Source organism: Salmo salar, chromosome 11 (genome assembly GCF_965601325.2).
Source record: "Salmo salar chromosome 11, fSalSal1, whole genome shotgun sequence".
NCBI lineage: Eukaryota > Metazoa > Chordata > Actinopteri > Salmoniformes > Salmonidae > Salmo > Salmo salar.
The window spans coordinates 19,626,323-19,648,872 of record NC_138301.1 but is presented as its reverse complement, the minus strand read 5'-3'; the positions used below and the strand labels follow the sequence as shown (position 1 = coordinate 19,648,872).

General features: G+C 42.6%; 2 protein-coding genes across 6 annotated transcripts in view; both read left to right on the top strand.

The window, feature by feature from the left end:
* Positions 1-3,591, top strand: part of LOC106562169 (transcriptional enhancer factor TEF-1) — a 56,756-nt gene extending 53,165 nt beyond the window's left edge. For all 5 annotated transcript variants that reach the window (XM_045689135.2, XM_045689132.2, XM_045689133.2 and 2 more), the window contains one exon: positions 312-3,591. In XM_045689135.2, the coding sequence (XP_045545091.1) occupies positions 312-425 (114 nt within the window). In that variant the 3' untranslated portion in view covers positions 426-3,591. The remainder of the gene's footprint in view (positions 1-311) is intronic.
* Positions 3,592-6,261: 2,670 nt separating this feature from the next.
* LOC106562108 (ras association domain-containing protein 10) lies at positions 6,262-8,404 on the top strand. The gene has a single exon (XM_014126703.3). It carries the CDS (start codon positions 6,538-6,540, stop codon positions 7,930-7,932), a length of 1,395 nt encoding a protein of 464 aa, XP_013982178.1. The 5' UTR covers positions 6,262-6,537; the 3' UTR covers positions 7,933-8,404.
* The last annotated feature ends 14,146 nt before the right edge of the window (positions 8,405-22,550 follow it).

The following is a 22,550-nucleotide window of genomic DNA, read 5'->3' as shown; positions in this document are numbered from 1 at the left end:
TGGGGGCTTAAAGTCCTATTCTCCACTGCAGAGAGAGCTCTTTTTAATGCATGTGTGGGTGTGCACTCTCAACCCTGCCCCGGTTTTGTTTGTTTCATTTTCTTCACACACTCCTTTAAATTCCTTAGATTTACAAATGTACTTGTTTTTGTCATACTGTTTGCTGATTGACATCTGTCCGTGGGCCTTTTAACATCGGAAAGTCCTTTTCCTGAGACCCATATTCCTCTCCAGAGACTGCTCATTGCATTACATGGAGTGGGATTGCGTTAGGTCCCGAATGACTAACATGACATCTCTGTCTCTTCCAGGTGGTGACGAACAGGGACACACAGGAGACTCTGCTGTGTATGGCGTGTGTGTTCGAGGTGTCGAACAGCGAGCACGGTGCGCAGCATCATATCTACCGATTGGTGAAGGAATGAGACTCCTGAACCCCCTGAATCCTCCCTTTACATAGACTAAAGAACCTCAAAACAAAGTGACAGTGCCTCTAGCTGAAAATCACACATGCACTGCTTTTCGGTCACATTTTGGGCGAGGCCTATTGTTATTAATTTCTTTGTATATTAATGTATGTATTTGATGTTTGACTGCAGCTGTGAATTGCGGTACAGTTGTTCTATGTTTTGATACAGGATAAATTCTTCATTTTAAGGATGGCAAGTCAATCTTTGTTTGTAGGATGTACATATAAAAGAGGCAGTATGTAAGGAATCAGTTGGTTGGGTTTAATTTGGTCAGCAGACATTATGTGTGTGTTGTCTTCTTCCGCTTTGATCTTGTAATGTACACTTAGAAAACACTAGGAAGATGTTGTCTGTTCCCCATGGATCCTGTAAACTACATGTATATCTGTAGTTGATTTGTGAGCATATAGGTCACAGGAGGTTGGTGCCACCTTAATTGGGGAGGACGGGCTCGTGGTAACGACTGGAGTGGAATCAGTGGAATGGTATCAAATACATCGAACACACTGTTTCCAGGTGTTTGATGTAATTCCATTTTCTCCGTTCCAACCATTATTATGAGCCGTCCTCCCTTCAGCAGCCTCCTGTGGTGTAGATATACAAACCGTACATACACACTTGACCAATGGGTTTTCCAAAGAAAAGCATTTTTAAAAACATTTTGGGGATAATAAAATTGCTACACGAAAGTTAGTCGAAGGCAGGTGATTGTGGGCGTCATGATAGTGAAGTTATTGCTTTACAAAAACATCTGTTTCTTTCAGGGAAATAAGATACCGATCCCTCTGGACAATCCACGGTCTTAGACACTAACAGCAGAATGAATGCACTGTGATTACACTACAGACACCTAGTTCAACCTGTGTCTCTGCCTCAGACAGGGCTTACAAGTCTTACATTGCAATAAGGAATCCAAACATCTGTCCTGTTCCAGTGTCCGACGGAGTCATTAAAATGGATTTGATTCTAAAAACCATGAAAGCACTACTTTAGCTACTCTGAGTGGACTGCCACCTTGTCCTAAGCACTTGGTTCCCCTTCTAGGACATGCCAATTTTAACTTTTACCTTTTTCTTTTAGATGTGTGATTTAAGGTTTTAGGATATCCTGAAATAACCATGAGAAAATGGATCACTTCTTAGACAGCGGGCTGTGTTCAGTATGCAGTTTCATTGCCTCTAAACAGATGATGCATTTTTTTCTGGCCATTGCAGTGTTATTTCTACTAAGTTCTAGCCGATGTCGCTGCCTTTACGTTCACACCACCCCATGAATCTGTGGCCTACACCAATTCCGAGCCTTAAAACATGTTACGGACGTGTGAATTTCAAAAGATGCCACTAAAGCTGTGATCTCTTTCCTAAGCTGGGTGACTCATTTTCACATTTTGTAGGAATTCTACTACAGTACAATCTGCCAAAGTGTAACAGTGTACAGTGCCTTATTGTATGGTGTCAAACTGGCCTTGGTTCACTTTTAAGAATGTATTTTGTTTTTAACACGCACAAAAAAATATATTAAATCACTCACCAATATACATATTGGTACAAAATTTTACCACACACACACACACACACACACACACACACACACACACACACACACACACACACACACACACACACACACACACACACACACACACACACACACACACACACACACGAGTTAAACGGAGTTACTTTTTAACATAAATAAGAACTGACTTTGCCTTTCCTGTTCTGAAAGACCAAAAATACAGAGATACATACGATCTCTAGACATGTCCTGCACTGTAGCATGGAAGTGCCTTTGGTTTAGAATCTCCAGCAATGAAAATACTAAATATTCTGAATTAAGTGTTGCTAAACCAAAAAGAGATGTAATGACACCAATCACCACATTGCCTTGTTGAAGGTTTGTACTAGATGACAAGGGACAGTGAGTGAGTCGATCCATGGTGAAATAAATGATATATTAATATAATTTGGTTTTAAGAAATGATCTGTTAAGAAGAGTACCTGTACTATACATGTGTGTAAAGTTATAGTCTGTGAAAGGCCTGTTTGACCAGACAGCAACTGATAGAATGGAGGATGGTGACTCATTCCAGCAGCTGTGAAGTCACATAGGCTTACAACTTTACCTTAAGAAGAGATACATGTTTTCTGATTCTTACTAAATTATTTATGGGAACGTCTTATTCTGAGTCATAGCAGAAAATGTTTCTGGTGGATACAGACAAAGTTGGTTCAATTGCTCAGTATTTTTGCTACAGCCCTATGGAGACTGGAGTTCAGTAGGCATATATATTTTTTCTTTGTTGACTGTTTTATCTCCCTTTTTTCCCTGTGTACTAGTTCACGTTAATGAATAACTTACTGAGGTGTTCCTGTTTTATTGTTCTACATGTATATGATGGTTTGTGATTACATTTTGGGTATATTCCAAGCCCCAAGAGGGTGGTGATGCTGTTACTGCTACACTGCTGGTACATTTGACATGTGAGTTCCAAGCTGGAACAGCTGACTGTACCTCCCATTTCTCTGGGGACCAGAAGACTGTTGCCTTTGATCAGATGAATTGTCTAGAGGACATTCTGAATAAAATGGACATAAAGCATGGATGTCTAGAGGACACTCTGAATAAAATGGACATAAAGCATGGATGTGTAACAGAATCTCCACACAATCATATCAGCAGTTTAGCTCTTGTTGTTATTTGTTTGTAATTTTGTCTAAATGTAGGTACTGGTACCTTTTTTGTTGGTTATTACTATTTTAAGATGTTGGCTTTAAAGTGAACTTTTAAATAGTTCAGATAGTATCATAAAAACAACTATTGGGTTTGTGTGCAGAGATTTTTTTTTGTAAAAAGGTGCTTTGTATAAAATGATATATCCTGGCTTTTCTTGGTACAGAAGTGTGATATCTTTTCATATCCATGACAGTAAAGCGTTGGAGCAAGGGACAGAAAATAAAATAAAACCTGCTATGTGTATGTGTTCTCTACTGCATATGGTCTTGTCTTTGCTCCGTAACATTTTGATGCCTTCTTGATAAAGTGGTCGATATTTTGTAGCTTTCTAGATACTTTGTATGTATACAATATTGAAGTTAAATAAATCTGGAAAAATATGGTCTCCCTTTTTATTCTGTGAACAACTGACAGTGAGAATGCAACAAAAAGAAATTCGGAGCATCTCCACATTAACACTTGAATTCTAACTAAACCTTTAGATGAATAAACATAATATGTAAGAACACATCAGCTGTACTAACCACAAATACACAACAGAGGGAGCTATTCCCTGGCTTTTGTATTGGTGCCAGCCTTGTTGCAGTATCTCCATACTGTTACAGTGTGTCATGTGGCAGTATTTTCAAATATGAAACTAGATTTCATAAACTGGGACAACAATTTACAAAATAAGCCCCTATAACAACAATAATGAAGCCACTTACACAGGCTGCACTCTTTGATAAAGATTGTTTACATTTAACAGACACTCTTATCTAGAGCGACTTACAGGAGGAATTAGGGGTAGGTGCCTTGCTCAAGGGCACATCAAGAGATGGTTCGAATCCCCCAGCCGACTACATGAACAAGCACCCTTTCAGTTCCTGGCCCAAAGCTCTTAAGGTTCCGCTAGGCTACCTGCCGCCCAATGTTATTATCCCTAGAGCACAGCCCTCTCTCAGCTAAAGTTCTATGCTTCGTTCATTTTGAATAAGATCTAGCATGACTATTGCACTTAATTATATATATTTTTTGAGAATAACTTATGAAGCATTAGTGTCATTGTAAAATGTATCACTTTCCTTTTTGAATAACAGTTATCATGGGTAATACTGAACGCTAACACCAGATGGAGCCATTATCAAATGAAAGACTTGTCCATCGGACCAACCGAAAAAAGACTGAAGGCCACGGTGCTGCTGTTTAGCAGTTGCACTGACATGCTCATTCTGTAACACTGTTGTAAAAAGTGCTAGCATATTTCAACCTGGAGCCTAGGTATGTCTATTGCTCTCTCATTCACTCACTCACTCACACAACGGTTATACCTTGTAATGGTTTTACGTTGTAATGACTGTAACATCAGTAGTTTAGTGTGCTTAAATAATCAGAGACAGAACAACTCGTCCGTCTACAGAATGCCCTCTCTCTATCCTCTCTCTCCACTGACACTGTCCACATAATATCTAACAGATGTGTGTCTGTCTGTCTGGCTCATGTGTGTGAGAGGATCTGATTATGGAGACATGTTTAAATCCATGCACAGTGTACCAGTGTAATCTTCCCAGGGGTCAGAGCCCTGCCAGATTTGGACTACTACACTTCCTGTTTCTAGGGAGGCGTTTACACAGCTGTATCTGAGTACAAGAATACTGGACTCTCATAATGGGTGTGAAATGTTCCCTACTATGGTCTTGATTCATGGTGTAGCTGTCCTCACTTGACAGGTACCAGCAGGGGGTCAGAATTTCTCTCTAATTCCAGATAAATCCTTGAGATCAAGGTTAGAACGCTGCCTTCGGAATGAACCAGGAAGTGATCATCCCATTCGGCACAGACGTCATTTCAACGTCTAGTTTTGGTTTACATTTGGTTGAGTTGTCATCTAATGAGAAGTCAACGTAAAATCAACAAAGAATGTCACGTCGTTGGATTTAGGTGAAAAGTTAGGTGAAAAAAAGACGACATTCCGTTACGTTTCCCACGTTGATTCAACGTCATCACAATGAATTGTTTTTGTTGAAATGACGTGGAAACAACATTGATTCAACCTGTTTTTTTCCCACTGGGTTGTTGAACTGATGTTGATGATGAACATGTAGGAATAGAAAAGTGAGATGAGGCAATGTACCGTGGAACCACGAAGCTGGCTCAATACAACCACTTTTCTTTTACCATCTGTTTGTTGGGGTGTTTGTTAGTCAAGTGACATATGTGTGTCACCCAGAGAAGACGCATGGTGCAATGTATTAGGCTACAGCCTCCTATGCAGATGTGTGTAAATTAGTCTTACCTTGTACACTGCACGCTAATGTATTTGGTTTTAAAAAAAGTATAGCTGCTCAGCAGTAAGATAACATCTTCTGATTTAGGGATGTCAGTACCTTAATTCACTCCTCTCATTGTCACTATTCGAAGTGTTGCACAACCCCCAGGGCTGTCTGCATTTCTGTTGGCATCATCCAAGGTACCACATGATATAATATGATGTTTACCTGGGTGGTGAAATGAAAGATGAATAGGCCTACACATTGGGTCTCATTCATAAACATTTACTAGAGTAAATTATTATAAATTAATATTAGTAATAATAATACATGTGCATTTATACAATTATTATTATAAGTATTGTTATAATTGTACATATCACTACTATTGTTATTGATGTGGTACTTGTTGTAATTATTGTTATCATTATTAGTTGTAGTATTAGTCGTTTGGTGTTGTTATTCATGGATAATAGTGTTGTTGTTGTTGTTATTGTTATTGTTATTGGGGTGGCACGTAGCCTAGTGGTTATAGCGTTGGACCATTAACCGAAAGTTTGCTAGTTCGAATCCCAGAGCTGACAAGGTAAAAATCTGTCATTCTGCCCCTGAACAAGGCACTATTCCTAGGCCGTCATTGTAAGTAAGAATTTGTTCTTAACTGACTTGCCTAGTTAAATATAAATTGTTATCACGTTTTATCAAAATACGAAATCAGGTTCTCTGGGATAGTAACAAACTGTATGGGCGGTGTTACTTGTAGTGTTTTGGAACTGTACAGTTGTCATGTGATCAAAGCAGAGCGAGTCTCCGGTTGTAAGCACAGCGCGCAAAGGGCGCAGTTGAGTGTGCGTACTTGGACACAGACAGCGATAGCGAGGACTTCCCATCCGCTACCAACTACCTGAGGGAACGCGTAAAATGAACAATTTATCTCAGAATGTTGGATGTTGCTTTCTATTCTAACGTATGCAGATGTACAACTAATTTAGCACTTAAATGACAAAACTGTTCCAATCCGTTTCCAGCCTCAACGGAATTTGAATGGTTATCTAAAGGGGAATAACGTTTCGTTTTAGTTTATGATGGAGTCCAAGGAAAGTAAGATATCTGTGTGGGTTTGCCGAGAGGAGAAGCTTGTCTCCGGACTGTCAAAGCGCACCACCTGTACAGATGTGGTCAATGTGCTCCTAGAGGATCAAAACTTGCAACAATGTGTCTCTGCAGCCATGCTCTCGGGATCACCCCAATCCTATTGCATCGTAGAAAAATGGAGAGGATCTGAGAGAATTTTGCCGAATAAAACAAAGATCCTTCGACTTTGGGGCGCGTGGGGAGAGGAGCAGGAGAACGTGCGGTTTGTGTTGGTTAAAAATGAGGCTTCATTGGCTAACCACGGACCCCGGAGCGCAGAGGCCCGTGTGGTGCTCAGCAAGGAGAGCCCGTGCATTTACAAGGGGACAGCAAGAGCCACCATGGGCTTCTCACCTGAGAAACAACGTCGGATTGTTAGGAAAGCTTTCAGAAAGTTGGATAAAATAAATAAAAAGAGGGCGCAAACCGTCTCCAAGGATGCGCCCACTGGGGAGAAAATGGAAACTTTGGTTCACCTGGTCATATCCCAGGACCACACAATCCGCCAACAGATCCAGAGAATTAAAGAACTGGACAGAGAGATAGAAAGGTATGAAGCTAAAGTTCATTTTGACAGGATGAAAATGCATGGGATCAATTACGTGCAGGACACATACTTAGTGGATGCGCATTCTGACGGGCTCCCCAAGCAGGAGGGTGAGAAGCCGTGCTCGGCGGAGGATGTTGCCCAGTTTGAGGAGTATGCCCAACGGTGTGAGGAGGTGATTAGACTTCAGGATGAATTGGCTGAGCACGAAGCGCTCATGGACAGCATTACTGTGGAGATCCAAGAGGAACTTAACCAGAGGTGGATGAAGCGAAGGCAAGAGGAGCTGTCAAGTAAAGAGGTGGAACCCAGCGCGGGAGAGACCGCTATGTGGGTATCAACAGCCCATGCGACACACACAGACACTTTAGCCCTAGAGGCTGACACATCATTCGAGAACGATTTGCTTCTGGAGGAGGAGAGGATCAAAACGCAGCTGGATACTAGTTTATACATTGGACTGCGCTTGAACACGGATTTGGAGGCTATCAGGAATGATTTGAATGTAACCCAGGATATTTGGGGGGCGAAAGAAAAGGAGATACGGGATTTGCTGGAGAAAGTGAACTCATTGTATATAGAGGATAACGAGACACCAAGCGAGGACAATGACTGCAACTCTGTGGTTACTGAGGCAGCAATGATGCCTCCCCTGGAGACGAAAAGCGAGTGGGTGGAGCAAGCCAGGGGGCTTTCAAAGACATGCAATGCCAACGATGACGACTCAGACACTGGCCTGAGCTCCATGCACAGTCAGGACTCGGATAACCCACCTGTGTGCGAGTCATTGGTATAATTTGCCAGGATGCTTCAAATTCTATTGACAATTATGGGACATTATTACTGTTTGTCTAAAAACTCAGGGATCTGACAGAGTATATCCCCACAATGAAAACACAATACAATGTATTCAAAAATGTCCCAAAATGTATTGACTAATATGTAGCTTACCCCAATACAGAGTCAAAATACTTGGTCACTTAAATATATGCACTTATAGCTATTCGCATATTTTGCTGCCTTTTCTCTATAAAAAAAACCCTTTGACCTGTGCCAGGATAAGACACACCTCAGTGTTATCGGTCAGATTATTATTGGTTAAGGGATGGAAGTCTTTGTGTTTGCAAGACTAACAGACTTAAAATAGACCATGCTAAATGTAACACTGCACAAGTGCTAATTCTGGTTGGAATGTGATTCTGTGGACACACTGATGAGTCTTAAATATGAAGGGTGTATGGCATACTAAAATAAACATCATTTACAAAGCTTATGTGGAATTGCTTCATTGAAATGTGCAGAAAATGACTTTGCCTTGCCTAATCAATACTAAGTCTGCAAATTGTATGCATCAGGAAAGAGTTTGGGAAGAGTGAAAAGTATAGGATGATGTTAAACAATGTATGTGTATGTATGTGTGTGTGTGTGTGTGTGTGTGTGTGTGTGTGTGACATGCATGTGCGTATGTGTGAGAGTGTGTGGATGCATGCATCACTGTGTGTGTGTGTGTGTTCATGCCCTTGCGTGCATGTGTGCTTGAGAGAGACGGTGGGTAGGGTAAGGGGTGGCATGCAGCGTTACGCAATGGGATGAAAACTCCAAGCAGATGCTGGGCTCACACAGCGCAAACCAGAGCCTGTACAGTACATAATGGATCAGGGATACATACAGGACGTTTGTGCCACAGTGTGAGTGAGAAAGGCCAGGAGGGCATGAAGGATTTGGGCTCATATCCATGGGCGTCAGGGGATTCCCAATCAATGTGACTGAGGCCAGGGGTGAAAACTTCCTCTGACATAAACCACACAGGGAAAAGCAGCAGAGATGCCTTTGACAGAGAGACACAGTAGTATGGCATTACATTGCATTTCCCCACAATAGCGAGTGTGAGGCTGGCTGTCTGGCCCAGGTGGGGTATCACATGATGCTACTGTATTTCACTGTTGACTGGTCTTCAGTCAGGCTTCAGATCCAGTCCCTCACAGCCAGGGTCTCATAAGAGGATCACCCCCCCTTCTCCTCCCTCCTGCCCACCCCTACTGTACCCCTGCTATAGTGTGCTCTTAACACATCCCTGAACACTAGATCAAACCAGCATTAGCTGTAATCAGAGGCCTGCTGTTGGCGTTAATCTGGGTGTTGTCTGTTGAGCAGTGTGAGGATTGTAGCTATAAAACCAGAGCTGCAGATGCATTCAGACTGTCACAAATAACATCATCAGGTTTGTTTGCAAAGCTAACGTCAGAGCATTACCTCTGGCTCTACTTCACATTCACCACTGTAGCAACATAGTTTATTTATGCAGAACACTTAACAGATATTAACATTTGAATCATTCAGATAATATTGTTATTACATATGTATAAGCTACAGAATTTCATAACAGGGTGTAATATGCTCCAATGGCCCAAATAGTATTTCTGTCTATCACAGCCAGTGAACATCTGGACTAAAGTATTACCTCACCTCGGGTTGGGCAGGGTAATCATGGATTAAAGCAACATACTGTACGTTTGGCCAATAGCCTTTCCAGATGACAAAATTATAAAATATTATAATAGGGCTGGATTATAATGTGGGTCGAAAACCAGTCATAATGAAAACCTCCAGTCTCAGTGGTAGGGTTACTTTACTCTCTAACCATGCTATTTCAGAAATGATTTTATCATTCCAATCACTCTCAATTACATTAAATCTGTTCAGAAATTGATATTTGCATGCCACCAGCACACCACTGAATGAACTAGTACGTGATCTGGATGCATTAGTGGATGCACTCAGAGGTCACAACAGATAGAGAATGCTAATCCCTTTTTAATGTCGGTCCAGAAACACTTGCTAGAGTTTATGGGAACCTCTCGTACCCTCCTCAGTAATAAAGTCAAGGATCCGTGACGCACCAGCAAGGAGGAATGCTGTAAACCCCCCTTCCTGGCTGTACAGGCTCAGGAACACATAGTGTATGTCTTCCACTGATATACACTACAGGGGCTAGGTTCGATTTTTACTCACACAAGAATGGCCACCCAACTAGTATGACATTTTACTGTTGTTGTAGCTTATGTCAGTATTTTCATGAGGCTCTCTTCACACACACACACACACACACACACACACACACACACACACACACACACACACACACACACACACACACACAGAGAGAGAGAGAGAACTACCACACTATCAGATTCCAATATTTGAAGGTTCAGTGACTCCAGAGTAAATGAACCCAAAATAGAGAGAACCTAGCCACTGATATACACTACAGGGGCTAGGTTCGATTTTTACTCACACAAGAATGGCCCCCCAACTAGTATGACATTTTACTGTTGTTGTAGCTTATGTCACTATTTTCATGAGGCTCTCTTCACACACACACACACACACACACACACACACACACACACACACACACACACACACACACACACACACACACAGAGAGAGAGAGAGAACTACCACACTATCAGATTCCAATATTTGAAGGTTCAGTGACTCCAGAGTAAATGAACCCAAAATAGAGAGAACCTAGCCACTGATATACACTACAGGGGCTAGGTTCGATTTTTACTCACACAAGAATGGCCCCCCAACTAGTATGACATTTTACTGTTGTTGTAGCTTATGTCACTATTTTCATGAGGCTCTCTTCACACACACACACACACACACACACACACACACACACACACACACACACACACACACACACACACACACACACACACACACACACACACACACACACACACACACACACAGAGAGGGAGAGAACTACCACACTATCAGAACTCCAATATTTGAAGGTTCAGTGACTCCAGAGTAAATGAACCCAAAATAGGGCGCAGGTGTCAATCAAGTCATGGTCATGGGACACTGCATTGCTCGGGGGGATGTTTGTTTGTGTTTTAAACAAGAGGGAGAAAAAAATGTCAGCGCCAAACTGAGTTTCCAGACCAATAAGCAAGGCTCCAATCATCCTGACACTCACTACAATCATCCATCTCTCTGATTTGGCTGCTTTACAGTAGGATAGAATTTATATTTGGCATTCAGAGCCATTGAACATTGTATACAGGAACCATGACAACAACATACAAGCCAAGCACAGCATGCACGCAGCCACGAAAGCACCCCCATCCATAAGCATCACAGCATACTGAGCGCACTAACTCAAAAGGAGAAACTACTTGAGGTGTTTACACATTTTCTTTTGTTTCTAACAGCCTGGAGTAGGAGTCCACTGTTGGCTTAAATACTGACCAGGTTCTTATGACGTTCTGATTTTCCACCATATACAGTCGGCTACTTTGGTGGTTCCAGCAGTTTTCCTACAAAGACGAATTATAGCTAAACTAAACTCCTTACTGTATGGATTCCTAGATACCACACACACTGTAAACCAACCAGTGTTTAGTATACACACTGTACCTGTATACAGTAGGTATCCAGTGTCAGGTGTTGGATCTGAGACATAGCAGCAGTATACATTACTGCCTCCATCCTGGAAGCCTGGCAGGAGGTTCTCTGTTTTATGTGTTTGATTATGATTGGATAAATCAAAACCGGAGGACTAACAATGGCTATTCAATATTTTCAATGTATCGTATAAATGCACAGAGGTGCTATGAGAAAGTTCTGTAATTATTTTGGGATGTCTAGTGAGAACCTCAAGGTTATAATGCAGACAAAGCCTATTATGGCACAATGCACTTCTTCCGTGGTCTCCAACTGCTCTTAAACGCTAGTAAAACTAAATGCATGCTTTTCAACCGTTCGCTGCCCAAACCCGCCCGCCCGACTAGCATCTGTCAACGCTATCCTTGGTAGCAGGAAAGGGGCAGAGTCAAGCGCAGGAGATGGAGGTCCGTTAACACAGATGTTTTATTGAACACTGTATAAATAAGGTAGCCACAAGGCAGGGTGTGCAAAACACACGATAGGAGAACAACTCCCCCCCAAAAATGTTTAAACGCACGGGGCGCAGCCCGGCAATCCAAATGTATAATCCAAAGTACGCTACGTAGTAAAAGGCAGCGCAGAATACCAACTGCCACTCACACATGACATTAAATAATCCCGCACGAATTCCCCAAACAAAAAGACAAACTAAATACCCCCCCCCCCACTAAATGACTAACAAGAAACAGGTGCGGACCTAGACAGACAAAACCAAAAGACACAGAAACATAGATCGGTGGCAGCTAGTAGGCCGGCGACAAGACCGCCGAGCACCGCCCGACCGGGGAGGGGCGCCACCTTCTGTGGACACTGTGACAGCATCACTACCCTGGACGGTTCTAACTTAGAATATGTGGACAACTACAAATACCTAGGTGTCTGGCTAGACTGTAAACTCTCCTTCCAGACTCATATTAAACATCACCAATACAAAATCAAATCTAGAATCGGCTTCCTATTTCGCCACAAAGCCTCCTTCACTCACGCCGCCAAACATACCCTCGTAAAACTGACTATCCTACCGATCCTCGACTTCGGCGATGTCATTTACAAAATAGCTTCCAATACTCTACTCAGCAAACTGGATGCAGTCTGGCTTCATATTAGTCGCCAGACCCACTGGCTCCAGGTCATCTAAAAGTCGATGCTAGGTAAAGCTCCGCCTTATCTCAGCTCACTGGTCACGATAACAGCACCCACCCGTAGCACGCGCTCCAGCAGGTATATCTCACTGGTCATCCCCAAAGCCACATCTTCTTTGGCCGCCTTTCCTTCCAGTTCTCTGCTGCCAATGACTGGAACGAATTGTAAAAATCGCTGAAGCTGGAGACTTATATTTCCCTCACTAACTTTAAACATCAGCTATCTGAGCAGCTAACCGATCGCTGCAGCTGTACATAGCCCATCTGTAAATAGCCCACCCAATCTACCTACCTCATCCCCATATTGTTTTATTTACTTTTCTGCTCTTTTGCACACCAGTATTTCTACTTGCACATCATCATCTGCTCATCTATCACTCCAGTGTTAATTTGCTAAATTGTAACTACTTTGCTACTATGGCCTATTTATTGCCTTACCTCCTCACACCATTTGCACACACTGTATATAGACTTTCTTTTTTTCTATTGTGTTATTGACTGTATGCTTGTTTATTCCATGTGTAACTCTGTGTTGTTGTTTGTGTCGCACTGCTTTGCTTTATCTTAGCCAGGTCGCAGTTGTAAATGAGAACTTGTGATCAACTAGCCTACCTGGTTAAATAAAGGTGAAATAAAATAAAAATAAAATATTGGATGAAGAGTGTACGAGTGCATTAAAAGCATTCTTTCTAAGTTGGCTAAATAAGTCACACGAGCATGTTGGTATGTACGTTTGAGGTGTAGAACATAAGACCAGAGGGGTGTTATGTTCCGATCATGCACAATACTTCCATTGAGATTTAGTTAGAAAACTTTTATCCAACATCAAAGATACTTGATAACCATAAAATGGGATCTGATACTTTGACAGCAATTAGCGTTGAGACAAGACACTATCCATGTGGAACCTATTCATGTGTGTTATTCACCCACAGGTACATCACCCATCCACCTCTCTATTGTTACCTGCTTTGATATCTCTCACCTTACACTACTAGCACAGACCTGGGATGGAATGGTGATACTGTAACAAACTGCCCAGAGAACCAGAGAGAGAACTGACATCTATCTGTAAGATCTAGACAGCCACCCTGACGTTACCAGTCTAAACAAATGTATTGGAAAATACTATGTTTCATAGTTTGATTCCTTTGTGTTTGCATATTTGACAAAGGCAGACACTCCAGCGGACTTATTAACATGTCAGAGGGCCTCCTGAGTGGTGCAGTGGTCTAAGGCACTGCATCGCTATCTGTGCCACTAGAGATTCTGGGTTTGAGTCCAGGCCCTGTCGCAGCCGGCTGCGACTGGGAGAACCATGGGGCGGCGCACAATTGGTCCAGCGTCGTCCGGGTTAGGGGAGGGTTTGGCCGGCAGGGATGTCCTTGTCCCATTGCGCACTAGTGACTCCTGTGGCGGGCCGGGTGCAGTGCACGGTGTTTCCTCTGACACGTTGGTGCGGCAGGCTTCCAGGTTACCAAGCAGTGCGGCTTGATGGGTTTTGGAGGACGCAAAGCTCTCAACCTTCGCCTCTCCCGAGTCCGTATGGTAGTTGCAGTGATGAGACAAGACTGTAACTACCAATTGGATACCACAAAATTGGGGGAGAAAACGGGGTAAAAAATATTTTAAAAAATGAACATGTCAGAGAGGGATTAGTCTGAAGCCAAAACTCTAAATGGAACAATGACCCCTCTTCTCTTGTTATACAATCGGTGTCTTTCACAGTTCTCTGCTCATCTGCCATTTCTCATAACTTAATATGCTGTTTGACTTTTGCATTTTGAAAGAACACACAGGCCCTGAGGTAATGTTGACATTTTAATACCTTTGGCTCAGAAAACAATGAATCAGTTTTCAGACTGGTCCAACAGACTGGGACACACCTCAAACAGGTTGAACGTTTTTATGCTCAGTATATGGGCTGTATTAGAAGAGAAGACAACCATCCACTGTGCTTGTCAAATCCACCAAATGCAATATTTCCCCAAACCCATAAAGCCAGAACTCATGAACTAGACAGCACAACCTCCTCTGCCAACCAAGCCACGGCCTGTTCTCCCCGCTTCCATCAGTCAGACGTGGGCTGTAAAGGAGAATCATAGCAAAAACTGTCAGACACACCAATAGTTTCTACCCCCAGACCATCAGGCTACTGAATAACCACTAGGCAGCTATCTGAAATCCCTGTCCCCCTTATTATTGTCTCATCCACTTCTCACTTCCCCCCTGCTGCTCCCCCTATGGATATTCTACACCCCCCCAATGGACACTTATCCTGCCCCCACCGCCCAATGGACCCTTACAGTGCCACCACCCCCCAATGGACATTTATCCTCGCCCCACCCTCCAATGGACACTTATCATTGCTACAGTTCTAAATGTGTATATATTTGTATTGCATTTTTTATTATTGTCTCATTCACATCTCTTTTTTTAACCTGCACTGTTGAAGCATAAGAATTTCACTGTACCCTGCGATTACATCTGCGACTCTGTGCATGTGACTAATAAACAAATCTAATCTATCTAATCCTATCAGTGGTTTACACAAACAATCTACAGGAATTCCACCCCAGATCCCACATAAAGGGTTACAAAGTCATGGCATAACATCCATTCCATCTGGCTTCCATGTTAATGATCTTCTGACATGGCTACAGTGGGTGTCTGTACAACATCCCACACACAGAAACAACAACCAGAAACCCTATGGACCTGACCAGTCATGGGAGGGGCCCCTCCCTTTATGGAGCTCATTAGGACCTGAGTGTAAGGAGCTGCCAGCGGTGCCATAAACCATGAGGTCCACTGAGAAAAACACACGAGGTGGTGCAGGGTTCATCTCCTCCTCGTCTCTGCACCATTTATCAGTTAATGAAAACACCCGGGCCTGGCCACTCAGTCAGTTGTGTAAATAGCTGGCTGGCTGAATGGGAGGTTTACAGTGTTCGCATGGCATGTCATGAAGCCTGGTGGGCCTATCACTCTGAAGAAGTTTGGAGCTGTATGGGGGACAACAACATCTCTTGTTTATATTGGTATTGGAATGTTAACTGCAGTAAATGATTGGTATATTGATCTTAATCGCTTTGTGACAGAATAAAATGTGATATTATGTCCCATACTACATTCTATGGCAAACATTCCAATACCGTAACATTATATACTGTTTACATGTGCTATTATCAATAATCATATTACCATACATCCAGACGATGTACTAGAATTAGTTTTTTCCCCCCATACTGACAACTGTATGGCATAGGGAGTGAACTTGTAGAGTTTATGGCCTGTTTTGTGTCTTGACTTAAATGGTAAAAGTAAGGTTTCTTCCTACACAAAGCACAAGAACACCATCACAGCTAGCCATCTTCAAAAAAAGAAGGGAGCGTGCAGGATTGAGAATAGGCCTGATTTGCATTTTGATTTAGGGGGATTACATTACTGGACCCTCACAACGCAGCTTCACTGTGTGGTATAATTGAAGAGAGTTTGGGGAGTGTGCAATGGCCAGCTCATACTGAACAATGTGTCTTGAACCCCTCACGTCTCAGAGGCTGTGACTTCTGGGGGATTCTGGGATGTATTGTTTGTCTCGCTTAGCAGTTGACATCTTGGTGACAGCTCCGTATAAAAGGGACAAAAAAGGTAGTGATTGCAGTGCATGCAAACAGGTTCTTTCTAAACGTGTGCTAAAGGCAGAGCAAGTAGGAGAAGGAGAGGGGCGACAGGCAAACATGCATGAAACAATGTGGCTTTCAGTGGCGCCAGCGAGATACTGTGTGTGCCTCTCAGTGGAAAGGGAATGCACGTGAAGCAGGACTGAGTCAGAGTTCAGGATCCCACACTGGCAGAACCAATACCAGAGCAGAAGTTAAAACAATAAATGAATGTTAGGCAACAGGTGCATCCACCTTACGTAATCAATTCATTCCATTTCCTTTTCTATTCTAAGTGGTTCTAAGCACACACAACATAATAAAATGACCTGTTGGAGTATCATGGATCTTTTGTCCAGTATTTTGTACTTCTTGATAGTGAATGCACCTGATGGTTGAAGTAAACAGTTATTTTAGTTCAGAGATAAAGACAATTAAAAGTCTCAGTGTTGCTTGAAATAAAGGGTTGCATTACCACCCTGAATAATAGAAGACGCATTGCACATAGAACTGAAGTCCCGAGGTGTCCTATCCCTTTAGGCACTAACAGCACTTCAGCATAATGCAGAATGCAGTTGAAAGACACTGAATATGAAATGCAGCTCAGAAATACAACAGGAAAGAGCTTTTTTTCAGGGAGGCAACAGGAAATAAAGAACCAAATTATAAGGCAGGATTTCATCATGTGTGGTTTATTTGGGGATTTGGGGTTCACTCCACTATTCCTCTTAGATCCTAGATTAGTCATAATAATACTGCTTTTATCTAGAATCTAGATGGACTGTCACATGGGATGTTTTTCACCTTATTTCTACTTGTGTAATAATCAATAAAACTTGCACTAATGTCTGTGAGAGTGTTGAGAGAACAAGATGGTGGAACTTGACATTATATACATCTTATATACCAACTTTCCTGTTTAGTATAACACGTTTCAACAGTTCACAGTTACAGTAGACGATCTATGTTCTCCCTCATTTATGGCCCTACGTTATGAATGAAGTGGTTTGGTGACATACAGTACACGCACATAAAAGCTGGGTTAAAAACAACCCATGTGCAGTGGAAACTTGTCACAGGCACTGCACTCAGTTTGTCTACATTTCCCAATATCCCCTCTGCCTGCTGAGACCTGACTGCTTCCTCTGCTGCATCTCATGAATAATTGGCCTCGGAGGAAAAACACTCTTTTGCCACAACTCTCTGACTTGATAATGTGTCATGTTAAGCAGTTGCTGCAGCCTCGTGTCATGTTAAGCAGCTGCTGCAGGCTGCCTGCCCTTTGTCTGGCAGTCCACGGTATGTGAAGAGAAATGACCATGCAGACCTGAGCTGCTCTTCAGCTGCAGGCTGTGCAGGCCCGTTGTGGGTAGATAAGCAGGACAGGCCATTGACCAAGCAAATGGACCATACACACAGCCTCTAATACCACTACAAACTCTAAGCCCTAGACACACCTCAGCCTGATGCTGATGGAATGAGTGCGAAGCTCCACATCTGCTCTTGTTGAATGGGCCACAGGAGCTCAGCTCAACTTGCTAGCCAATCCAAGGGTTCAGTGAAGAGAGAAATGGAAAGGGAATTAGAATACGAAAAGTAAAAGGTGGAAATGAGAGAACAGAAAACAGAATGCCTTTTGACAGCCCCCAAAAAAAGAAATGAGTCACAGAGACAGACCTGGTCCTACCACCGACTAGGAAGAGGGGAGAGAAGCCAGTTCTACTCTACCCAAACACATTGCCCTGGCCATATGTGATCTGACTGGGACAGGCAGTGCAGACAGGGTGGGATGTCTGTTTGGATCTTCATGTCCCTGAGAAAGTCCCAGAGAATTATAACCCTGTCAATAAACCAATATACTTTGTGCAAACTCAGGTCACAAAATATTGAATCTGGCAGTTAAGCCAGGGCAGTAGAGGAACATTACCGCTATCTTTGTTGACCCTCGATGGACCAGACCAGAGAGAGGAGTAACCATGAATAATGATCCTGCTGTATTACAAGAAATGCCTCAATCCATTAATCATCATGATCTTTATAGTCATTTCTGTTTTGCTTTGTGATCAGGACAGACTTCATCTTGAAAGGAAGCTACATGTATTTAAGTTCAGTCAAGGTTGCAACCTGTGGATAAGGAGACGTAGTCATAACATGTACATTTCCAATGCCTCAAACATCCTACAGCCAGGTAGGCATGCAAGTCTATAAGACTAAACCTAGAGAACAAGGACTACGCCTCTTTGTAGAGAAAACATCTCAGCTCGGTGGTAACAGGGAAGCTTTTATGATGACTATGGGGAAAATGTTCACCCTAAAACTGTAGGGCTGGGCGATATGGCCAAAATATCATATGACAATCTTTTTGACAGAATGGCGCTATTTTACAGTATTTTATACTTCTGAATAATACAAGTTACAAATATGTTTTATGAGTAGTGCATGACCCTAGAATGGCAACAAATGAATTCTAAGTGATGTTAAAAGGCTTTCTCCATTCTGGTGGTTTTATTCTCAACCAATCTTGGCCAAAACTGACAGTGAAGTAGTCCAATTTGTTGAACTTTCATAGACAGTATTGTCAAAATCCATACCGGTATACAAGTATTCACAATATATTTCCCAGCCCTGTGAGAGTGCTACCCTGGCCTGAAGAGGGAATGTGGTAAAACATGCACGATAGGCCCAGAGTGGAACTTATAACTCCTCTTCTGGAATATAAATACATAGAATATGATCATAAATACAGTACCAGTCAAAAGTACTATTGTACTATTTTCTACATTGTAGAATAATAGTGAAAACATCAAAACTATGTAATAAGACATATCGAATCATGTCGTAACCAAATAAGTGTTAAACAAATCAAAATATATTTTATATTTGAGATTCTTCAAAGTAGCCTCCCTTTGCCTTGATGTCAGCTTTGCACACTCTTGCCATTCTCTCAACCAGCTTCATGAGGTAGTCACCTGGAATGCATTTCAATTAACAGGTGTGCCTTGTTAAAAGTTCATTTGTGGAATTTCTTTCCTTCTTAATGCGTTTGAGCCAATCAGTTGTGCTGTGACAAGGTAGGGGTGGTATACAGAAGATAATCCTAAATCCATATTATGGCAAGAACAGATCAAATAAGCAAAGATAAACAACAGTCCATCATTACTTTAAGACATGAAGGTCAGTCAATAAGGAACATTTCAACATTCACTGCGTGAATCAGGCCTTCATGGTCGAATTGCTGCAAAGAAACCACAACTAAAGGACACCAATAATAAGAAGAGATTTGCTTGGGCCAAGAAACACGAGCTATGGACATTAGACCAGCGGAAATCTGTCCTTTGGTCTGATGAGTCCAAATTTGAGATTTTTGGTTTCAACAGCCATGTCTTTGTGAGACGCAGAGTAGGTGAACGGATGATCTCCGCATGTGTGGTTCCCACTGTGAAGCATGGAGAAGGAGGTGTGATGGTGTGGGGGTGCTTTACTGGTGACACTGTCAGTGATGTTTTTTAGAATTCAAGGCACAAAGCAGCCAACAAGTGCTCAGCATATGTGTAAACTCCTTCAAGGCTGTTGGAAAACCACTCCAGGTGAAGCTGGTTGACAGAATGCCAAGAGTGTGCAAAGCTGTCATCAAGGCAAAAGGTGGCAACTTTTTTTTCCTTCTTTGGTTACTACATGATTCCATATGTCTTATTTCATTGTTTTGATGACTTCACTTTCATTCTACAATGTAGAATAAAGAAAAACCCTTGAATGAGTAGGTCTCCAAAATGTTTGACTGGTACTGTATATATACACACACTATATATACAAAAGTATGTGGACACCCATTCAAATTTGTGGATTCAGCTATTTCCTTACTGAAGAGCTCAGTGACTTTCAATGTGGCACCGTCATAGGATGCCACATTTCCAACAAGTCTGTTCGTCAAATTTCTGCCCTGCTAGAGCTGCCCAGGTCAACTGTAAGTGCTCTAATTGTGAAGTGGAAAGTCAAGGAGCAACAACGGCTCAGCCACGAAGTGCTAGGCCATACAAGCTCACAGAATGGGACCAAATAATGGTCTGGGTCTGTTTTTCATGGTTCGGGCTAGACGATTCCGTGCTTCCAACTTTGTGGCAACAGTTTGGGGAAATCCCTATCCTGTTTCAGCATGACAATGCCCCTGTGCACAAAGCGAGGTCCGTACTGAAATAGTTTCTCAAGATCGGTGTGGAAGAACTTGACTGGCCTGCACAGAGCCCTGACCTCAACCCCATCGGACACCTTTGGGATTAATTGGAATGCTGACTGCAAGCCAGGCCTAATCACCCAACATCAGTGACCAACCTTACTAATGCTCTTGTGGCTGAATGGAAGCAAGTCCCCATAGCAATGTTCCAACATCTAGTGGGAAGCCTTCCCTGAAAGTGGAGGATATTATAGAAGCAAAGGGGGGACCAGCTCCATATTAATGCCCATAATTTTGGAGTGAGATGTTCGTCGAGCAGGTGTCCACTGTGAAAGAAAAATTACATATTTACCAGGTTTATTTGATATTAATGGTTAACAATTGAAATTTAACTAATAGTAAGACACTTCTGTCCTGGTAGTGTCTGTATTTTCATGGGCTCCACTCAAGTTCCCTGCAGCTAATCTGGGCATATGGTCACCAGAGATGGCTTTAGCTGACGAATGATTTAAAGACTGCATTACATAGACAATAATGTGTTTTACCAGGGATAGCTTAGGGATAGAACAATCCCTCATTGTCTCAAAATCATCCTTGCATCTCGGAAACTAAGCCAGGGTGAGGTTAAGACAACAACCCACGTGCAGATAATGACAGGATGAACCCAGAGTGGCTTTTGATGCCCCAATCTGCATGGGATTGGTGGAACCAATCATGACTAAGCATTTTTAGTGTAAGCTATATGTATATAGTGCTCTGCATTTGTGTAAAAGTTAGGTTACTTGGTCCAACACTCAAGGGTGGGGGGTTGACCAGCCTCATTATTGCAATAATTAATCGATGTTGAATAAAGGTGATGGTTTGAATAATTGTCCAAGTCTCTCTCAGTACTGAATTTTCCACGACACCACATACTTTTAGTGCATACTGTATATATACTGCAATGGTTGCAGTTTGATTGTTCTCCCTGGCACTTATAAAGAGAAGAAAGTAAGTACATGTTCCCAGGTTTCTGCGTTGAAGAGAACTCCTCAGCCCTGTGAGTTATTGCATTACATAACCAAGGCTTCTCATTTCCTTTCTCTGCCTCCTCAGAGAAACCTGAGCCATCTAAAATGCATGGTAAAGGTGGAGAATCTGGAGCACCATCATTATCAGACAAGAGGAAGTACTGTATCACATGGCATGTGAATGGTAGTCTTCCTGCTTCTTAAAAAACATATACAAACGCTTTTCACTGTGCAGAACTCCCTCAGGTGGCTCTGTTTCCATTGCACGCATTGGTACACATAGGAACATAATTTTGTCACAGAACTTGACAAGGAAACCTTTTCTGTGTCAGATTAGTCAGATTAGGATGCATTATTTTACCCATGCGAATAATGAGTGTATTCCTTTCCTTTTGTTTTACAGGTGTGACTCTTCTGGTGTTTGTTTCCCACGCTACTGGAGAGAGTGGTCCCTTATGGCAGGGGCTGCAGACCACTACAGCAACCTGAGAGGCAGTGGAGGAATCTGGAGTGTCCTGGTCCTCTTCTCTCAGACATTCCACTGTACTGAGCTGCTTTAATGAGGTTGAGGTTCCCAGCAGCCTCCAACCGAAACACATTCAACAGTGTTTCCCCCAGTGGGCTCTCTGATAACCCTCTCCACATCCCCTCGTCTGCCGGCATTATACTCTAACTCTACCCACACACAGGCATAAGCTCAGACTTTTGCACTCACGTGCGAACACGCATGCACACACTCACGCGAGTTTCCACACACACGGATACATGGGAGGCGCACACAATGGCACAGGCCAGGGCTTTGTTCTGGGGTCTGGGTCTGAGAGGCAGAGGTCAGCCCTGAGCCTCTATTTGCTCCAGGGTCATTGGGGGTAACAGTTGGGAAATGGGGGTGTATAATGGCAGCATGCTCTGAGGGCCAGGACCCCTCTGACTTTGGCCCTTCAGAGCCAGGCCGTCCACATGGT